General features: G+C 33.2%; 1 protein-coding gene across 1 annotated transcript in view; it reads left to right on the top strand.

Moving 5' to 3' along the window:
• The window catches only part of LOC140445404 (hemocyte protein-glutamine gamma-glutamyltransferase-like), a 60,025-nt gene that overhangs the window by 18,233 nt on the left and 21,197 nt on the right, over positions 1 to 20,595 (top strand). The window contains exons 3-7 of the mRNA XM_072537406.1: positions 2,276 to 2,412; positions 16,023 to 16,158; positions 17,216 to 17,399; positions 18,307 to 18,524; positions 20,194 to 20,400. Of these exons, the coding sequence (XP_072393507.1) occupies positions 2,276 to 2,412; positions 16,023 to 16,158; positions 17,216 to 17,399; positions 18,307 to 18,524; positions 20,194 to 20,400 (882 nt within the window). The remainder of the gene's footprint in view (positions 1 to 2,275; positions 2,413 to 16,022; positions 16,159 to 17,215; positions 17,400 to 18,306; positions 18,525 to 20,193; positions 20,401 to 20,595) is intronic.

The raw sequence follows: 20,595 nt of genomic DNA, 5'->3' as shown, positions 1-20,595 counted from the left end.
CCCACTACAAACATCTAGAAAAATCGAGAAACAAATATTTTCACTACTTCGGTTTTATTGGCCATGGCATGCTAACACAATATAAATTTTCTAAAAAAAGTTTTAAAACATTTTGTAGTAATATTAAAAACTTCTGTAACTTTAATACCATGTAACTTTTTCTGTGTGCCTTTTGTATATAAGAGATTTATACATAAATCCACTTAATGCCTAGAAATATAGGTGTAGGTATTTTTAGCAATAATAGTTTGGTATTTTGTTAAGGAAACTTTGATTTATACCGCTTGAAGAAAACCGAATTGGCAACTTTCAATTAATAAAAAATTAGTCCAGTCAGGTTAGATCAAAGAAGGCGAGCTGCCTCAAATTTTATTATTCTAAACTTTAGGGGGAACAATAGTAGTATAAATTTAAAATTACGAATGAATTTAGCAGTTGCGTCAGCCGCCATCTTGATTTTAAAGGTGAACCGTTTTTGCTCAATATCTCCACCATTTTCATTTTTTTGACAAATTGTAAGCACTGAAATTATTGAAAATGCAATTTCCTACAGTTTTCTTTTACACATTTTTTCGTGCGGTCGATATTTTCCGAGTTAATGGAAAATAGTGGAAGAGTGGGGAAGTATAATTATAAAATTATCTCGTTTATTATTAACTTTACGACATGAATATACCTTAACATAAATGAAGCTACTTATATTTTATACACTTTTGATTTCTTTCATTTATTATGCTGAAATCAATATTTTAGGTTGTACGTATGCGGTAAAGGCGCTAGCATAAGACCTTGCAGAGATTGTTTATATAGGAATTGGTTTTGTTCAATATCTCGTCTATTTAAAACTTTTTGACGAAAGGGTACATACTTAAATTGTTGCCATTGGGATTTGCTACAATTTTTTTGCAAATTTTTTCGTGCGATCGATATTTTCCGAGTTATCGGGGAAAATAGTGGAAGGGGAAGGGAAGCATAATTACGGAATTATCTAGTTTATTATTAACTTTACTACATGAATGGACATAAACACAAATGAAGAGAATTATTTTTTGTACAATTTTAATCTCTCCACTTTTTGCTAAAATCAATATTTGAAGTAGTACGTATGCGGCAAATGCGCAAGCGTAAGACTTTTCAGCGATTGGTTTTATATGAATTATTTTTATTTAATATCACGGCCATTTTCAACTTTTGGACAAAATCATAAGGACTTCTTCTTCTTCACGTGCCATCTCCGCGACGGAGGTTGGCAATCATCATGGCTATTCTGATCTTAGATGCTGCTGCTCTAAATAGTTCAATTGATGTGCATCCGTACCATTCCCTCAAGTTACGCAACCATGAGATTCTTCTTCTTCCTACACTTCTCTTGCCCTGGATTTTCCCTTGTATAATCAATTGAAGTAGGTTGTATCTCTCATTACGCATAACATGCCCCAGGATAAGGACTTAAGGACTATAAGGACTTAAATAGTTGCAATTACGATTTTCTACAATTTCTTCTTTACAAATTTTTTGTGGGGTCGATATTTTTTGAGTTAAAGAGGAAAATAGTGACTAAATATAATTATTGAATTATCTCATTTATTATTAACTTTACGACATAAATGTACATTACCAAAAATGGAGGGAATTATGTTTTATATAATTTTGATGTCTTTCATTTTTTACTGAGGTCAATATGTGAGGTCCTTAGCATAACAGACCCTAGACGGTGATGTCATCAGCAGCAAGCCATAGAAGGGAATAAACCTATGACCTTAAATATTGATTTTAGCAAAAAAATAAAACAAATCAAAATTATATAAAATATAATTCTCTTTATTTTTGCTTATGTACATTTATGTCCTAAAGTTAAGAATAAACTAGACCACTATTTTTCCATGTAACTCGGAAAATATCGACCGCACGAAAAAATTTGTAAAAAGAAAATTATATAAAATCGTATCAGTAACAATTTTAATCGTTACCTATTCTGCCTAAAAGTTGAAAATGGCGAAGAAATTGAACAAAACCGGTTCTCCTTTAAAATCGCGATTTAAAATCGCTTTTAAGATGGCGGCTAACGCAACGGCTGAATTCAGTAGCTCTTTTAAATTTACATTACTATTGACCCCGTAAATAATAAAATTTGGGCAGCTTGCCATGCAAGGTCCAATGCTATGCCGACTTGACTAAATTTACTATAATCCAATATAAATTTCTCTTGCCTGAATAACTTTGGCTGATGTATACTAAAAACGCGAAACACATATCAAATTGCCTATATTTTTAGGTCCACGTCCTCATCCTATTAAGGGTACTGCTGGTATATTTGTGGTTGATCCTGCTAAAAGATCAAATATTGATCCAGAAAAACCTATGTGGTTTGGAAACGTATTGGAAGCGAGAGGCCAAAGTCTAACAATGGAGGTAAGTATTTATTTCTACGATAACCCAAAACACTTGCGTATACTAAAACACGTGTACACAAAATATCCATACTTTAATTTTATTAAGGAATTTTGTATAAATGAGACCCGTCCTGGTAAAAACAAGACAAGCTCAATAATAGTGGCTAAACAAAATAAAAAAATAAAATAGAAGTAGATAATAGTAGAAAAAAGAAAGGAAAACATTAAAAAAATAATTTTTTTATATAAGCCCAAAAATCATTTTTATGGCCGAATTTTTATTTTGCAAGAAAAGTTGTAAATCGAAATCAAATAAATCGTTGTTCCATGACTAAATTTAAATTTAAAAAGATCAAAAATAAACCAGAAGTCAACAAAATTTTTGAGTGGAAATGAAAATTTTTTATAACCGGAAGTCAACTAAGACATGTTTTAGACGTATTTTTGCACGCTTATCACTCATCCGTTAGCAAAATAAGCATATCGACCGTCGTTTGTGAGTTATACAGTTTTTATTAATTTTCTCAAAACCGGAAGTGATTCATTCCGTTTTGACAATTTTTACCTTAATAACTTTAAGTGCTAAATCAAAATCCGTCGTCAATTAAAAATACTAGGACCATTTGTAAAATAAAGTTGTCATGAATTTTAAAAATAGACAGCTTTATTTTTGTTCTCACTGTTATACATCCATAATTGTTATTTCCATCCAAAAAATTTTGCAGACAACGCTCCAAATAACTAACGACTAACTTCTTCCTTGACTTCATCATCGGTACTGAAGTGAAAGACACCCAAATGTTCTTTTAATTTTGGAAATAAGTGATAATCACTTGGTGCTAGGTCCGGACTGAAGGGGAGATAGGGCAAACTCAGCCAAACAGTCCAGGAAAATTCTCTTAGCAGTTGTGCAGTTTGATGTGAGACATAAGGTCGAGCGTTGTCATAAAGAAGCCTCACCACTGGGCATGAATTGTGGTGAGGGAAGTCTCAGGAATACACAAAGCAAGGTCATTAATGGTAAATCTCTGATCTTTAAACAATATTAGTTCAACTTTTTCGACAATTTCGTCTGACACTGACCTTCCGCTCCGATCTTTATCGTGAATTTTCGTTTGAATATTGGACAGATATGTAGTTTTTCCTATCGATTAACTGAAGATGAATGTCAGCAGGTGAAATCCGTTTTGCGTTTAAAAAACTTATCACAGCGCCATCTTCAAAAGCTGCTAGGCCTAGGCAATTAACTTTTTTGTTGTAACAAAAATTGGGATGGTATGCGACTATATGATCTAATAAGGAAGTCCTCTAACATGTGTTTAATAGCTTCTATTGCTGCACCATAGTCCCAGTTTAGGGAGGGTATGTTTCCAAACCTGCAAAGTGAAAAGAGTATTTATTTTCGTTCTTCCTTTGTTAAGTATTGCCCAGATTAGTTTTCATTGGTGGAAACCCTTTAGTTTGCTTATAACTAATGCATTTTCCAGTTTGCAGGTTATGAATTTTGTTTCAGTCTTCTGTGCAGCATTCAGTAATGTTGAATTTCTTTTCGACTAGTATTTTTGCAGTTTTAAGAGCGGAGTTCTTTAGCGAAGAGAATTTCAACAAGAGAGCGTAGCTTAGACTCAAGGTTAATTTTAAATCGGCGTTAAAGCACATGTTCTAGATTTTTGTATGAAAGAAAGCCTGTGGCTCAGCGCAGGTATCCAATAAGTAAGCGCACCTAATACGCTACGCATAGGTTGGTTAAGTTGAGTACGTATTACTATGCAACGGAGGCAGATCTAGAGCATGGCTTATGCAGAATATTATTACGGGTTCTGATTTTTGCAGTTGTCTTCCTAAGATGATATTTAAAACTAAGCGTTCTATTCAGTGTGACACCTGTCATTCTGTTGTTTAAGTAGAAGCATTCTACTTTGGTCTCGGCGCATTCACCTGCAATCATTAATTGCAGAAATATCTACCGAGGGTAGCCAAGTGGTTGGTAAATTTTTGCTCAGTAGTTTCTAATTCTATATAGCTTGTAGTATAGTTATCGGCTTATCCGAACTTTTTTGATATGATTTCCTTGTGAATATTGAAGAGCAGAAGAGTCATTACCGATCCTCGCGGAAAGCCACTGCCCAATTTTAATGTTAGACTTGTCGCCTAGGATTACTTGCAAGCATCTATTGGATAACATGGCATTGATGACATCCGTGATCTTTACGCATAAATAATCTTCAAGCAGTTATTAATCTATCATATTACTCCCTTCTTGCCACACAGTATCGTATGCAGCAGATAAATTAATAAAAACAGAAGATAATTTTAGTTGCTTTTATAGTACTAGTAGAGTAATTGATCTCTACAGCTTCGGTTTGGTTGAAAACTCTTCTTCCATAAGTATGTGTTAAAGTATTGTTTTATTAATCTTGTTATAAAACAGTTTTTAGAAACATTTGTAAATTATGCCTAAAAGTTAAATTTGGAGTTAATTTCTTTATGTACCATTAGTGTTCGTATAAATCCATTTGAACGTATAAAACTATTTAAAAATATTTTTAATTGAGTATTTTGATAATCACTCCACTTTAAATAATAATTTTCCAACTGTGTAAATATATAATTGACAACAGTGTCAACAGTCAACAGAGAGAAATAGCAAGCGATAATAAAAAGAAAAACAGGGATCTGGAAGAGATAAAAAATACAATGGGTAATATTATTGAGGAACTAAAAGAAATTAGGAAGGAAAATAGTGAATACAAATTGCAAATGTTAGAAATAATAAGAGAAAATGAAAATCTAAAGAAAGAAATGAAAACGATGAAACAAAAAATAGATAAAATAGAAATAGCCTTGGAAGCATGTCAGAAAGAAAAGAAGAAAAATAACCTAATAATGAGAGGCTTACCAATAGACACAATAGAAGTAGAGCAACTGGAGAACTTCATAGAAACAAAAATGGGAGTAAAATAAGAAATAAATAGGGTACAAAAGATAAATGAAACAATGTGTGTTATCGAATGTAAAAAATTCGAAGATAAAATGAAAATACTGAAAGCCAAGGGTAAACTAATAAACTATAAGCAACATAGAGTATATATAGAATGTGACCTAACATTAAAAGAGATAGAGATACAAAGAAATCTTAGGAAGATAGCAGCAGATGAAAAGACTAATGGGAAAAGGACAAAAATTGGATATGGTTTCATAATTATAGAAGGCATTAAGTGGAAATGGAATCAAAAAACAAGCCGGATAAAAAAAAATAACATACAATACAGAACCAACTGGTTCAAAAAACTAGCTGAAGAAAACACAATGACGGACCGAGAAACAAAACAGGCACAGAACAGGGACATGAGCAGATCTAAAGATAAAACAAACGGAAGTAAAAACAAACTGAAGTACAACTTAAACACAGAAAAGAACAAAACAATTTGGAAAATGGCATCATGGAATGTGAGAGGTATAAATGGGAAGGAAATAGAACTGGGGGAAGAAATTAGAGATAAGAACATTGAAATAGTAGCTATAACAGAGACAAAGAAAAAAGGAAAAGGATCAATAATATTAGAAAACGGAATGATACTAATATACAGTGGAGTGGAAGAAACGAAGACAGCTCAGGCAGGAGTAGCGTGCATGATAAGGAAGGAGAGTATCAACAAAATAAAAAATTGGATATATTACAACGAACGTATACTAAGAGTAGACATAGATATGGATACAGAGGAAACCAATACAAACCTAATCATATGTTATGGACCAGATGAAGATGCAACAAAAAACGAAAAGAATGAATTCTGGGACAAATTACAAGAAGTGATAAATGATTGTACAGAGAAAATTGTTATCACAGGAGACATGAACAGCAGAGTGGGGAAAGAAACAGAAAAATGGAACAATGTCATCGGACCTTATAGAGAGGACAAACTAAACAAAAATGGAAAATTACTACTCGAATTCTGTCTAGACAATAACCTGGTGATTATGAACACACACTTCCAACATAAAAGGATACACAAGATCACAAGAGAAGTCAAATCAAGAGACGAACAATCAATTATAGACTATACTATAGTGCAAAAAACAGAGAAGAACTGGATAAGAGACGTAAGGGTAAAAAGGAGTTATGAAATTGGTAGTGACCACTATCTACTAGAAACCACATTGAAAAGCAAAAGAAAAGAAATAAAAAGAAATGAGAACATAAACAGAAAACACAAAGAAATAATAAAAATTTATAAACTAAGGGAAGAAACAACGAGAATAAGATACTCAGAAGGACTAGAGAAAGAGATGGACAATGAACATGAAATAACAGAAACAATAGAAGAAAAATGGGGAAAATTTAAAAATGCGATGATAAAAACAGCAAAATCAATATGTGGAACCACAAGAAATAACAACAGAGGGAAACGAACATCTTGGTGGAACGATGAAGTGAAAAGAGAAATAAAAGAAAAGAAGAAATTATGGAAAGAATACATCCAAGACAAAACACAACAAAAATATGAAAATTATAAGAGACAAAGAACAAAAGTTAAAGAGATAGTTAAGAAAGAGAAAAAAAAAGTTGGGAAAAATTCGGGGAAAAAATGGAAGAAAACAGGAAAGAAAACGTAAAATTATTTAACACTGAAAAACCTAAGAAGCAACAAAGAAACGAAACTGAAACAAATAATGAACAAGGAAGGAACAATAATAAACGACGATAAGACAATAATGGAAAGATGGAGGGAACATTTTCAGCTGATACTGAATGGAAATCAAGCGAATACAATGAAGAAGGAAAGCCACAACAGGAGAGTATCCATGAGAAACACGGAAAATCCAGAAACTATAGAAAAAGAAGAACTGGAAGAAGCAATAAGAAAGATAAAGATTGAAAAAGCACCAGGAAGCGATGAAGTAGCACCAGAAATGATGAAATATATAGGAGTAAAAGCAAAAGAAAAATTGTTATACATATATAATCTAATATGGAAGAGAAAAGTAATACCCAGAGAATGGACAAATGCAGTAATTATACCTATATACAAGAAAGGAAACACAAGAGACTGTAGGAACTATAGAGGTATATCACTACTATGTGTAGCAGCAAAAGTATACGAAACCATAATAGAAAGGAAAATTAGAAAAGAAATAGAACATAAATTAGAGGATGTACAAAGTGGATTCAGGAAAGGACACAACACACAAGACCATATATTCACCATGCAACAAGTAATAGAAAAAGCCTTAAAGAAAAATAAAGAAATACATCTGAGCTTTATAGACATGGAAAAAGCATTCGACTCAGTCAAAAGAAAAGATATATGGGAAAGCCTAAAGAAGAAACAAGTAAGTGAAGAACTGATAGAAGCAACAAAGAGTATATACATGAAAACAACAAATACAGTAAGAATGTTAAATATACAGTCAGAATCATTTGAAACAACCCAAGGAGTTAGACAAGGGGGAAGTCTCAGCCCAGTACTATTCATAAATGTAATAGATGAGATAGTGAAAGAATATAAGAAAACATTCAAGAAATACTGCATCGGTTGGAACAAAATGCAAATGATAAATGCTGAGATGTGTATATTTGCAGACGACATAGTATTAATTGCAGCAACTGCAGAAAAACTGAAATACAACTTAGAGAAATGGAACCTAGAAGCAAGCAAATACAACTTAAACGTAAACAAAGAGAAGACTCAAATAATGAAAATATCAACGAAACAAGGGACGGAAGATCAAATAGAAGTAATGATAGACCAACAAAAAATAATACAGACAAATTCATACAAATACTTAGGAACAGTAATCAACAACAAAGGAGACATCGAGGATGATCTTAACAACAGAATGGAAAACACAGGAAAACTATTCCAAGCACTAAATAGAGGATTCCTTAATAACAAAGAAATATCAACAAAGACCAAGATGGCAATATACAAAACAATATATAGACCTACAGTGACATATGGAGCAGAAAATTGGATATTAAACAAAAGACATCAGAGCAGAATTCAGGCAGCAGAGATGAAATACCTCAGAACAACGATAGGAGTAAAAAGAACTGATAGAATCAGAAATAAAGAAATAAGAGAAAGACTCAAAATCAAACCGATACTCGAGTCAATCAAAGAGAAAAAATTGGCATGGTTCGGACATCTAACCCGGATGGACAATAATAGACAAGTAAAAAGAGTGTGGGACGCCAAACCAATAGGGAAGAACAGAAGAGGAAGACCCATTAAAGAATGGAACAGTGACATCTCGCAGATACTGCAGAGTAAGGGTAAGACTTGGCAGGAAGCAACACAGATGGCATCCAATAGGAAGGAATGGAGAAAGTTCGTTAAGAGCTAGGACACCTCAAAAGACTGTCAAATATTGTAATTTATTGAATTGTATTGTAAACGGCCCAACACCGAAAGGTACAAATGGGTTCTACTGATTAAGTAAAGTAAGTAAAGTAAAGTCAACAGTGCTTAGTGTTTTTGTGCGCATAAGACATATTAAGTTTTCAAAAAGTCTCTCCGGACAGCGGGCAGCTGCCTAGAGGAGAGAGCGAATTAAGTCGGCCACAAAGCAACATCTCTGTTTGCAGAAGCCCTCAAACTTCTCATTGTACCATGATTTACTCCACATAAATTTATACGAATTCCAATCTGTCAAAGATTTGTCCCACTTTTGGTATAAGAGCAATCAATTATAAGTTAGTAGTGCCCTGTGTAAACCAGAAGTTTTAGAAGCATTTTTTGCATAGTTCTGTTGGTAGTTGCATATCTCTATATTCATTCAGGATCTTCGTAATAGTAACTAGGATGGACAATAGCGCACATAGACATCCGAAATACTTGTATTAATTAGTAAGTAGTCTTTAGTAGTAGGAATTTGTTGTCGGTAATTTATGTCATTTATACTGATTTTATTTATGCCAATTGTACTTCCCTCTCTCCCTTTAATAAATCACTTGTACCTTTGGATAGTTTTTTAAACCGACATTTCTATATTACAGGTAAGAGCTCTCATATTTGTATCCAGCAACTTATGTTATACACTCTCTCATTTAGGACATTCTTCATGTTTGTTCTATTGTGTAGATATTAATTTTATCTACAATTAGTTTTCTCTGATTTTAAAATGCCGATGACTTTGACCCTGTTGATTATACAAACATTTTTCGTTTGAAGGATATCTGAGAAAAACTTTGGAAGACATTGCGTAGTAAATCTACCACTGTGATATAGAAACTGATGAGCATTTTACGTTTTCATTTAATTTGGAGCTTCCGTGTTTTTTTGACTGGTAAAGAAGTAAGAGAAATATTTTGTTTCGAGAGCACTAGTGGATTGTGAATGAAAAGTGATATAAACGTCCAGGATTGATATAATTTGTAGAAGAAAGAATGAGAAAATATGAAATGCCTTTTTTTATTAGCAGAATAGCGGCTAAAATTCCGCGCAAAAATATAAAGCAAATATTGTTTGAGATTCGAATAGTTTTAAACACTATAAATAGAGAGTTCGAACTTATAACAACGATTAAGAAAAGAAAAACTTCGTACCCAGGCCACATAATGAGAAATGACAAATATAACCTGCTACGAATAATAATTAAAGGAAAGATTGAGGGTCGTGGTGGAGTAAGCAGAAGAGCCATGCTATGGCTCGGAACGGACATGAACGTTCAACAATAATTATTACTAAGTATCGCGCAGAATAGCGAACATTTTGATGTAGTGATCGCAAACCTCCAGTAATGGAGTGCAGCAGAAGAAGATTGTTTGAGATATTAAATATCTAAATTTTACAGTGTAACATGAATATCTAAATAAATATGAGTAAAAAATCTCAGGGCTTTAATTTTTTAAATTTTGGGTGGATGCGTTTATATATAATGTCATTCGCCATAAATATAAAATTTATTTAGTCGCTGTTTGAATTTCAAACAAGACAGTCGATATTACCGGCATTCTGTTTATCTTTAGTTAAATATAAAAATAAAAATAAAAATCCAGTTTTTTGTCGTGAAACAAATTAAGTGATTGTTAATGGGACCCAAAAAACGAAAATGGCCTTCGCTTCTACAGCGATAAACCAGCATATTCTGCAATCAAACCAGCCGATGAATTGCGAGCCAACTACGAGTCAACAGCCAGTGGCGTACTATCCACAATACCAAATGTGCACTGATCAACAATTACAAGGTAATACGCAAATTTCTTAATCTTTAAACACGTCTTACTTTCAACCCTTACAGCAAACCCAATGTATTAACCTACCTTCGACCCCTCTAAATAAATCCGAAATGTGGAAAAAAGTCGAAAACTCCAACAAAAGGCAACGAACTAGTCCAGACAAAAGAAATGTAAAGCAAACAAAATAAACAATTACTTGCTGAATTCGCCGACTCCAACTTCTAACAGATTCGATGCACTAAATAGTGAATCAAAAGATGATGAAATTAATGATAATGAAAGCACAAGTGAAAAAGAGAACATAACCAAACCGCCTCCAATATTTATTAAGGGGGTTAAACACATACCCCCACTTATCGAATTACTAAACCAAATCGCCAAAAACAATTATGAATTAAAAGTTCTTAGCTCCGATCAAGTTAAAGTCCAGCCAAAAACTGCTGACTACTATAGTACAATAACAAAAGCCCTAGCGGAAAAGAAGACAGAGTTTCATACTTATCAGATAAAAAACGGGCGAAGTTTCAGGGTTGTTCTTAAGAACATGCATTACTCGATGGACAAAAATCTTATAAAAAAGGAAATATAAGAGAAAGGTCACACTGTTAGAAATATTTGGAATATCAAACACCCTAAAACTAAAGACCAGTTATCCATGTTTTTCATCGACCTAGCTGATAATAATAAAAATATATATGACACAGAGTTTCTATGAAACCATAAGATTAAAATTGAACTACCGTACCAAAACAGAGAGATACCACAATGCTCTAGATGTCAACGATACGGACATACCAAGTCATACTGCTACCTTAGACCACGCTGTGTAAAGTGCACTGGGGATCATGCAACAGAGAAATGCACTAGAAAAGAAAGAAGTTCCAACGTCAAGTGTGTACTCTGCGAGGGAGACCAGCCAGCAAACTACAAAGTTTAAAAAGTATACAAGGAGCTACAAACAAAAAAATTCGCAACGATTAGACCCAAGCCTAACATGCCGATTATTCACTCACAGCATGTTCAAGCAGGAGTTACCTTCGCCCAAATAGTTAACAACACAAGAAATTCCTAATAGTAATACGAATCAAACAGAAGTAACTACTATTACTATTCCCGTCTCAAATGACATGGCTGAACTAAAGAATATGTTAAAAGTCCTGATGGAACAAATGGTTAGATGGGTACAATGTTAAATCTGCTCACCACCGTCGCGTCGTCACTAAATTAACAAAATAATCAAACTCTTAAAAATAGCTATTTGGAATGCCAACGAGCTAACAAATCATGCTCAAGAGGTTAAAGCTCTTATATTAATACACAACATCGACATAATGTTAATCTCTGAAACACACTTTGCAAATAGAAGCTATTTGAAAATCCCCAACTATGTAATATATAACACCAGACATCCAGATGACACTGCACATGGAGGAACTGCAATCATAATCAAGTCATCGATAAAACACCATGAATTAAATAAGTTTAAAAGAGACTATATACAAGCAACAAGTATTAGCATAGAAGACTGGAACGGTCCTTTAACAATAACTGCAATATACAGTCCACCACGACATACCATAGTCAAAAATCAATACCAAGAATTCTTCAACACCCTTTAAAACAGATTAATAGCAGGCGGCGATTATAACGCAAAACACACTCACTGGGGATCCAAGTTAATAACCCCGAAAGGTAGGCAATTATATATGGCAGTGGAAACCAACAATCTTAAATACATATCCACTGGCGAACCCACTTACTGGCCCACAGACACCTACAAAATTCAAGACTTTTGTCGATTTTCATCCGACCACTCTCCTGTCTTGGTCACGATATTCACAAATATCCTAGAAACAGAATCTCAGCCATATCTTAGTAATAAATATACCAATTGTATTAAATTCCGGGCCATTCTTGATGGCAGACTGGATCTAAACATCCCACTAAAATCTGATGGCGATATTGACGAAGCAGTAAATCAATTAAATAGGATAATTCAGGAAGCTGGCTGGCAGTCAACATCTACAAAAACAAAAGCAATCGTACAAAAAGACTTACCTAACAACCCAAAGATGCAGAAGATAATATAAATCGTATTTAGAATCCTCATACCAACTAGAAGCACCATTGGAGAAATTTACCACCAAACAAATTTTCAAAAAATCCAAATAGATCTGAATCCGAAGAAGTCCCCAGCGTTCGACTTAATCACTGCAAAAGTTCTAAAAAAACTTCCCAAGAAAGGAGTGCAATCTTTAACACAGATTTTAACGCAATCCTAAGAAGTGGTTATTATCCCCTTTTGTGAAAAGTTGCACAGATCATTTTAATACCCAAACCAGGCAAACCTGTAGAAGAGGTTAAGTCCTATAGACTTATCAGTCTACTTTCAGTGATGTCAAAGGTTTTTGAAAAACTAGACATATTACAGCCAATCCTCGTACAACAGCAGCTAATACCCAACCACCAGTTTGGATTTAGACAACAGCATGCTACCATTGAGCAAATTTACCGAATCTGCAATTGCATAAACAAAGCCTTAGAAGAGAAGAAATACTGTTCTGCAGCCTTTTTGGATATCTCGCAGGCTTTTGATAAAGTGTAGCACACTGGCCTGGTATACAAAATAAGACAAGTTCTTCTTCTCAACTACTTTCTAATCCTCAAGTCCTATCTTTCCGACCGGCATTTTCATGTAAAAGTAAAGGATCAGTGCACTAACTTATATCCAATCAAAGCTGGAGTACCCCAGGATAGTGTCCTTGGACCTGTTCTCTACCTATTTTACACAGCAGATCTTCCTAGAAGTCAAAACATCGTCACAGCCACATACGCAGACGACACAGCAATCCTTGCGGCTCACTCAAACCCGTATATCGCCTCACAACTGCTCCAGACCAATTTCGACAAAATAAAGATTTGGTTACAAACATGGCGAATTAAAGTTAACGAAAGCAAGTCAGCACATATAACGTCTACTAATCGAAAAGGTACATGTCCAAACGTCTCATTAAATAACCAAATACTACAACAAAAGGATAATGTAAAATACTTAGGTATGCACCTCGACCGCAGATTAACGTGGAAGAAACACATATTCACGAAAAGAAAACATTTGGGTCTGAAACTTAGTAAAATGTACTGGCTAATAGAAAAAAGATTACAACTGAATTTGTACAATAAAATCCTAGTATACAAGTCAGTGATAAAGCCAATATGGAGCTATGGGATCCAACTGTGGGGATCTGCGTCAAGATCCAATATGGACATACTGGAGAGATTCCAATCGAAGACCTTCCGCATTATCACAAATGCACCGTGGTACATGCCCAATGAATTCATCAATCGCGATCTTCAGATGAAAACTGCCAAAGAAGAAATTGCCAGTTACTCCTAAAAATATGACAGACGACTGCAAACCCCCCCAACAGGCTAGCGAAGGCCCCAGGCAAACAGAAGGCTATAGCGTCTTACTCCAAGCGATCTACCAACAAGATTTTAAACTTTTAAATAAAAAAAATTTTTTTTCTTATTTATTATAAACATTATATCAGAGTCACAAATAATTTTGTTACTAAAATTATGGTGTAATAGGTTATTGTCACTGGACGGTTTCCTGCAAGTCTCTTGTAATCTAATTAAACAATTTACTTATTGTAATCCTTATTACATATTGTAAATAAATGGGATGTTCAAAAAAAATTTAGGGAAAAAATTACAGGTAAAAATTATAATTATACACTTGAATTAGAATTTTATCTTTGATATAAATTAAATACTGAATTTTCCATAGATAATTGTTAAATATAATCAAGTTTTATATTTATTTTCTTTTTTTGTGCCACATTAAAATTATTCGACGTTAGCGATCACCATGGCGGAGGCATCATTCCACATGAAAATTTACAATGTCGAAGTAATACACGGTCATAAGCCATAGAAATTCCTGAATCTGGGTCATATGACATAATTGTTATAGTAGATCCATTTTAAATCTTTTTATTTGTTGTATTGTATTGCTAAGCTAGACTTTCTTATCTGGTGGTTTTTGTCACGAGGTTTTCGCTTATTGACCGCCTGGTTTGACTTCGATTTCCATAATTAATAACAGTTTTAAGTTATGGTGTTGATATCATGATGATTTTCCTGAGGAATCATAATGTAATTTAATACAGTCGTTTTTCATTTTCATTTGTATTCTCATGCCGTTGAGTACCATTTACCATTTCGTTTATTTTTTATCAGAGGGTGTAAGAGCCGGTATAGTAGGTACAAAGCAAGGAATATTTTTCCTGGCAAGTCTATTTAAGGATGTCACAATTTCCCAGGAGGACATAATGGCAATCCATTACTGCGTGAAAGAAATATAAATTCAGAAAATAACGTACCGTTCAATGGTCATCTTCACAGATAGCCAAGCAACGCTTAAGGCACTCAATTTTGTAGAGGTCGATTCTAAGCTAGTAAAGGGATTATGTGGATGTCCTAAATACACTAGAAGGCCGTAGCTAGATACGGTAGCCTGGGCACCACTGTACGAGGGTCATAAGGTCAAATAAAACTCATCAATGAGATTCGTTGGACCGGAACCCTTCTGTGGCGTTGCAAAGAGAGTAAAAGAAGTGGGTAGCTCACAAACCTCCGGAATGGTGGAGGAGTTTACCAGGACAAAAAATTACGGTAAAATTTGCCTAATAACCAAAGATAGGAAAACAGTCAAAAAGCCATAGTAGGTCTGCTAACAGGGCACTTTAAGCTAAATAGGCAGTTGAAGCTGATGGAATTGGCAGATGAGGACCTAGACAGATTATATCACCTGGAAGAAAGGAGCACATTTTATGTCAGTGTGATAACCTGGAAAATGTGCGGTTCTTTGTATTATACGAAGAAAAGCCACCGGCAAAGAGCTGTATAGAAGCTTCAGTCCCGAAATTATTAGACCTTAAGAAAGGGTTAGGCTAGAGAATTTAATCTAGAGTTGGAGGACCACAATAGATCTGAAAAGGTCGCAGTGGAATAGGCCGAAAGCCAAGTCATTTAATTCATCTGTCTATCAACCAGCTCGTTCGCTCGAAGTCATTGACCAATAAGTGCAGAATTGCTTATGACGGTAATCATTCAGTAGTTTTCGTCATATCTGCTACGCTTACTTAGTTTAACCTACATAGCAATGTACTCGGAATGTGCTACTTAGAGCCCTAAGTGTGAGTTGGATGCCTTATTAAGATCAGTTATCTAGAACTTTAACCGTCTATGACGCTGATATAATTAAATTTATAATTAAACATAAAACTATAACTCACGCAAGCTCATTAGGATTCTACAACAAAAATTAATGATAAGAACATACAAAATCAAAATATTGGATAATTGTTGTGTATCAATCAATTTAATTTTTTATTTGCTTTGAATTCTACTATAAATTTTCTCTTTTTATCATTTATTAGATCTACTCTCCTCCTAGTATTCCAGTAGGTCTTTGGGCTGTAAAAGTTGAAACACGAGTACGAAACAGTGCTGAAGAACCAATAGTCTTCGATTATCCAGGAGATCTCTACTTCATTTGCAATCCTTGGAATTGTCGTAAGTTTTTACTTATCTATGTTTATTTAAAAATGTATATTTTAAATTATTGTAATGTTCTACAAATTGTTATTCGAGTTTCAAAAATGGCGTTCAAAATGACAGTATTTACCAACACAGGAATGTTGGGATATATGAAAACAAAAAAATACTACTAAAGATTGAAAAATGTAGTAGATTATTCACTTATATGGAATATAAAATAACAAAAATAAATGAATTATCATAATCAAGAATATTACAGATATCTAATTTTTCTTTTTCACTACTTTAGATCTTAGGGTTTATTACAGATCTTTTTAAAAAGCCTGTTTTCACATTTATCTTAAATTTTTCTAGTACACACTTCACAATAAGTAGGATGTATAACACATCCTACTTGTGTTATACAATAATAGCATAACAGGACTATTCGTGCAAGGCTTGTTGTATACATTCTCTCCAGATTTCCTATATCTCTAACACTACTTCCTACTACGTCTAGTTTTTGACTCTCAAGATTCCTTATATCTTACTCTATTTGATCTTGATATCTAATTCTTGGTCTTTGACTTCCTCTATGGCTTAACAATCTCCTGTTTAATTTTTTTTATCATATTAATCTTGTTATTTTGAGTTCTAGGAATAGTCGTATAGTTATCGTTTACCCTTTTCCAAACACCAATATATCTTCTTAATAGCACTCTTAATGGTTTCTTTTTCCCTTTTACATTTCCATATTTTCAGCTCTTTTTCTAATGCTTTTCCAGATTTCGCCAAGTCTCGATTCTGCTAGCAAAAGTTACTGTTATTTATACCATGGTTTTATACACTCCAATTATAGCCTCTCTTAAAATTATTTTAGATCTCAGATGTTTATTAATGTGCCTACAAACACCGATTTTTTTAATTTTCGTTTTATACATTTGGTCAGCAAAGGTGCTAGTTTGTTCTTGTTCGTCATCTCATTGCTAGTTGTATTGCCATTGTTGAATTTATCGCTTTAATTTAATTGGATTTTTAGTGCATATATATATATATATATATATATATATACCAATGCATTTAATCTTTTTAGACGATATGGTGTACATGCCTGAAACCAGACTGTTAGAAGAATACGTATTGAATGACACTGGCAAGATCTGGGTTGGTCCACTAGGAACTACGAAAGGAAGGGAATGGATTTTCGGTCAATTTGATAACTGCACTCTTCCAGCCATTCAACTTATGTTTGAAAAATCTGGACTTCCTTGGGCCAGGTAAGCATCACCGTTTCCGAAATTAATATGTAAATTATTTATATAAGTCAGAAACTCAATCACTCTAAAATAACCTTTACATACCGGAAAAACACTTACACAAACACAAACACAAACAAGCTGCCTTACGCAAAATATGGTAACTTTCTGTCAAATCCTATAGAGCCTGTCCCTTAAAATTTAAAAAATAAAGATTGGAGCCTAATTTTTATTTTTTCAATTTTTTCAATTTTTTACATTTTAATAAAAACCTATTATGGCTTGTGAGTAGAAGTAGAAGTAGAAGACAAAAATACACCATGGTTTAGAAAAAAATAAAAGAGAAATGTAAAGAGAAAGGAGAGGACTACACGAAGTACAAAACATTAAATACTCCAGAATCCCGAGACACCTACAGAAGAATACGAAATGAAACAAAGCAGTTGGTAAGAAGAACAAAAAATGAACACTGAAAACAGTTTACAAAAAGGATGGAAAGTGACTTCTACAGTACATAAAAACAAATATGAAGATTTATAAGAAACCAACGGAAAGAAATGACACAATTTAAGGAATACAATAACATACCAGCAAACGAACGGGAAAGATATGTGACGGAACTGTTAAAAAAAAAGGAAAATAATCATCAACACAATAACGTACCTGAATTAAGACACGAAATAAAAATCAGTTTTCAGGAAGTAGAGATAGCCATAAATTCACTCAAAAATAGAAAGTCACCAGAGCAATCACCAGAGCAAGTCATGGAGCAATATTTTCGAGAACCTTAAAATAAATCAACTTATTAAAAATCAAGTTATCTCTTTAAAAATCTGATTTTTTGACAATTTTAACCGCACTTTTTTTACGAGAAAAATTAGTTAAGCTAATCTAATCAGACATTTTTATATATTTATTTTGCTTTTAGTCGCGGTGATCCAATAAAGCTGACGAGAATCATTTCTAAAATGGTTAACAGCAACGACGACGATGGTATTTTGGTCGGACGATGGGATGGACAGTACGAAGATGGTACTGCTCCTTCTGCTTGGACAGGATCTGTACCAATTCTCCAACAGTACTTAGATTCCGAACAACCAGTGAGCTATGGTCAATGTTGGGTTTTCTCAGGAGTATGCACTACAAGTATGTATTCATATATAAAAAGAAAGTTTTATGCATATTTCTTGCTACTAGTCATACATAGATCACTAACTTACTCTGCACATAATATTCTCTTACAAACTATTCACTTATCTTAAAAGGTTTTATTACTATATGTGTGATTAGTACATTAAGTACACATGTGTCACATATGGAATTATACTACAATTTTTATTTTGAGTGGAACTCCTTACTTATTCAGTTGAAATAGTTTATTCCTTTTGCGATTTCTTGTGATTAATTTTAGTGATTCTACTGGTGCCCGAGAATTTTCTCAGATTATTTTTCTAATATGTCCTATATACTCGGTACGATGAGTAGTTGCTCTTCCGTCATCATTCAATTTAGGCTAATTAAATCAAAACATTATAATTTAAAACGAGTATATGTAAGAATTCTTTTTCTTTAGGCGCCGTTTCCAAATCGGAGTTTGGATATTATTATTACCATTTTTACTTTATCTATAGCTGCTTCAGAATTAACTTAAATTTTTTAACCATAACATTCTGCTTTTTCCACTTATCTTTACCTGTATTATCTTTGAGCATTTATATCACTGCCCCTACATTGTTTGTCCTAGGGATTGTGTAAAAAACCTAGATGTTTTATTATATTTATTATTTCATTATCTTTGCCAATCTCTCGCATTAATTCTGTGTGTGTTTTCTTCTGTATCCGTGCTATTCTAAGCATCCTTTTGTAACACCACATTTTAAATGACTATAATTTATTGTGAAAATTAGAATATGTGAAAATAATTAGAAGTTGCAGTATCAGCTAGAGCTTGGGATACTATTTCGTTATTAGCTTATAAATAAGCAAATTTGTGAGTTTAATTTGTTTTTGCCTGATCTTGATGTATCGCTAGGTACCATTCTGCTTTAATTCATTTTCAATCCAACTTTGTCTGTTGTTGTAATAAGTTGTTCTACCATGACTATAGTTTCTGTCAACACTACATTATGGGAAAAACTCGATTTTTGTATTCTCCTTCAATAATAATTCCTTTGTACTCCAAGTTCAGTCATAATACAGAATTATTAGATAACAAATAAAATAACTTTTAAACTAATTGATGGATCGATATGAAATTTTGAGAGTTTATTAGGCACCACAATATACCTCTTATGCTGCAATAACAAATTATTTTGTCATTTGTGGAGCAATAAATTAATTATAAAACTTCTGTAATAACCATTTTAAAACTTTTCCAATGTTATAAAAAAACATTTAAAATTTTATTTCAGTTCCATACCTTTTTAATGATAAGAAAAAATCGAAAAAACTTGATTTTTTGCACTTGATTATTAGCAATTAAATAATAACACTAGCAAATAAAATATTGACTTTGCTAATCCATACCCCTCATGGAAAATTAAATTAGAAATAGTTTTAACTTTTTACAATAATATTGCTAACCAAATAATACACTACAAATACTTATATATTAAAAAAAAACAAGCCGTACTGAAATACTAAAATATACTGGAAACATATTAATAATAACAAATGTAAAGCTAAACAAAAACAAAGCGATGGAAACCAGTGAGTAGGGAAAGTAGAAATTAAAAGAATTTTATGCTTTTTAACAATTATATTATTTTAAATGGAAAGTTTTCTACAGTTTCCTCTAATTATTAATGTTTTATAGTTGCTCGTGCCCTTGGTATTCCATCAAGAGTTGTTTCCAACTTAGTTTCTGCCCACGACGCTAATTCTACGTTGACGGTGGATAAATACTTTAACGAAAACAACGAAGAATTGCCTTTTGATCCTAATAACCCTGAAGGAGAGGATTCCATTTGGAACTACCATGTTTGGAACGATGTGTATATGGCACGTCCAGATCTCCCTCCAGGTAACTAGAACATATCTTCTAAAATAATCACAGTTTTAAAGTCAAAGAAGGCCTTAAATATTTTATTTAACAAATATTTTAATCAATGTTTACCTAATCTTTAATAGGAATAGGGCATTGGTAAGATAAACTTCACCTCTTTTATTTTCATTTATTGCTTATATTTTTTACCCTTTGCTACTTCTTCTGCTTTAA

Source organism: Diabrotica undecimpunctata, chromosome 7, assembly GCF_040954645.1.
Source record: "Diabrotica undecimpunctata isolate CICGRU chromosome 7, icDiaUnde3, whole genome shotgun sequence".
In the NCBI taxonomy this organism is placed as follows: Eukaryota; Metazoa; Arthropoda; class Insecta; order Coleoptera; family Chrysomelidae; genus Diabrotica; species Diabrotica undecimpunctata.
The sequence above is the reverse complement of the archived record's forward strand: the minus strand, read 5'-3'. Positions and strand labels throughout refer to the sequence as shown.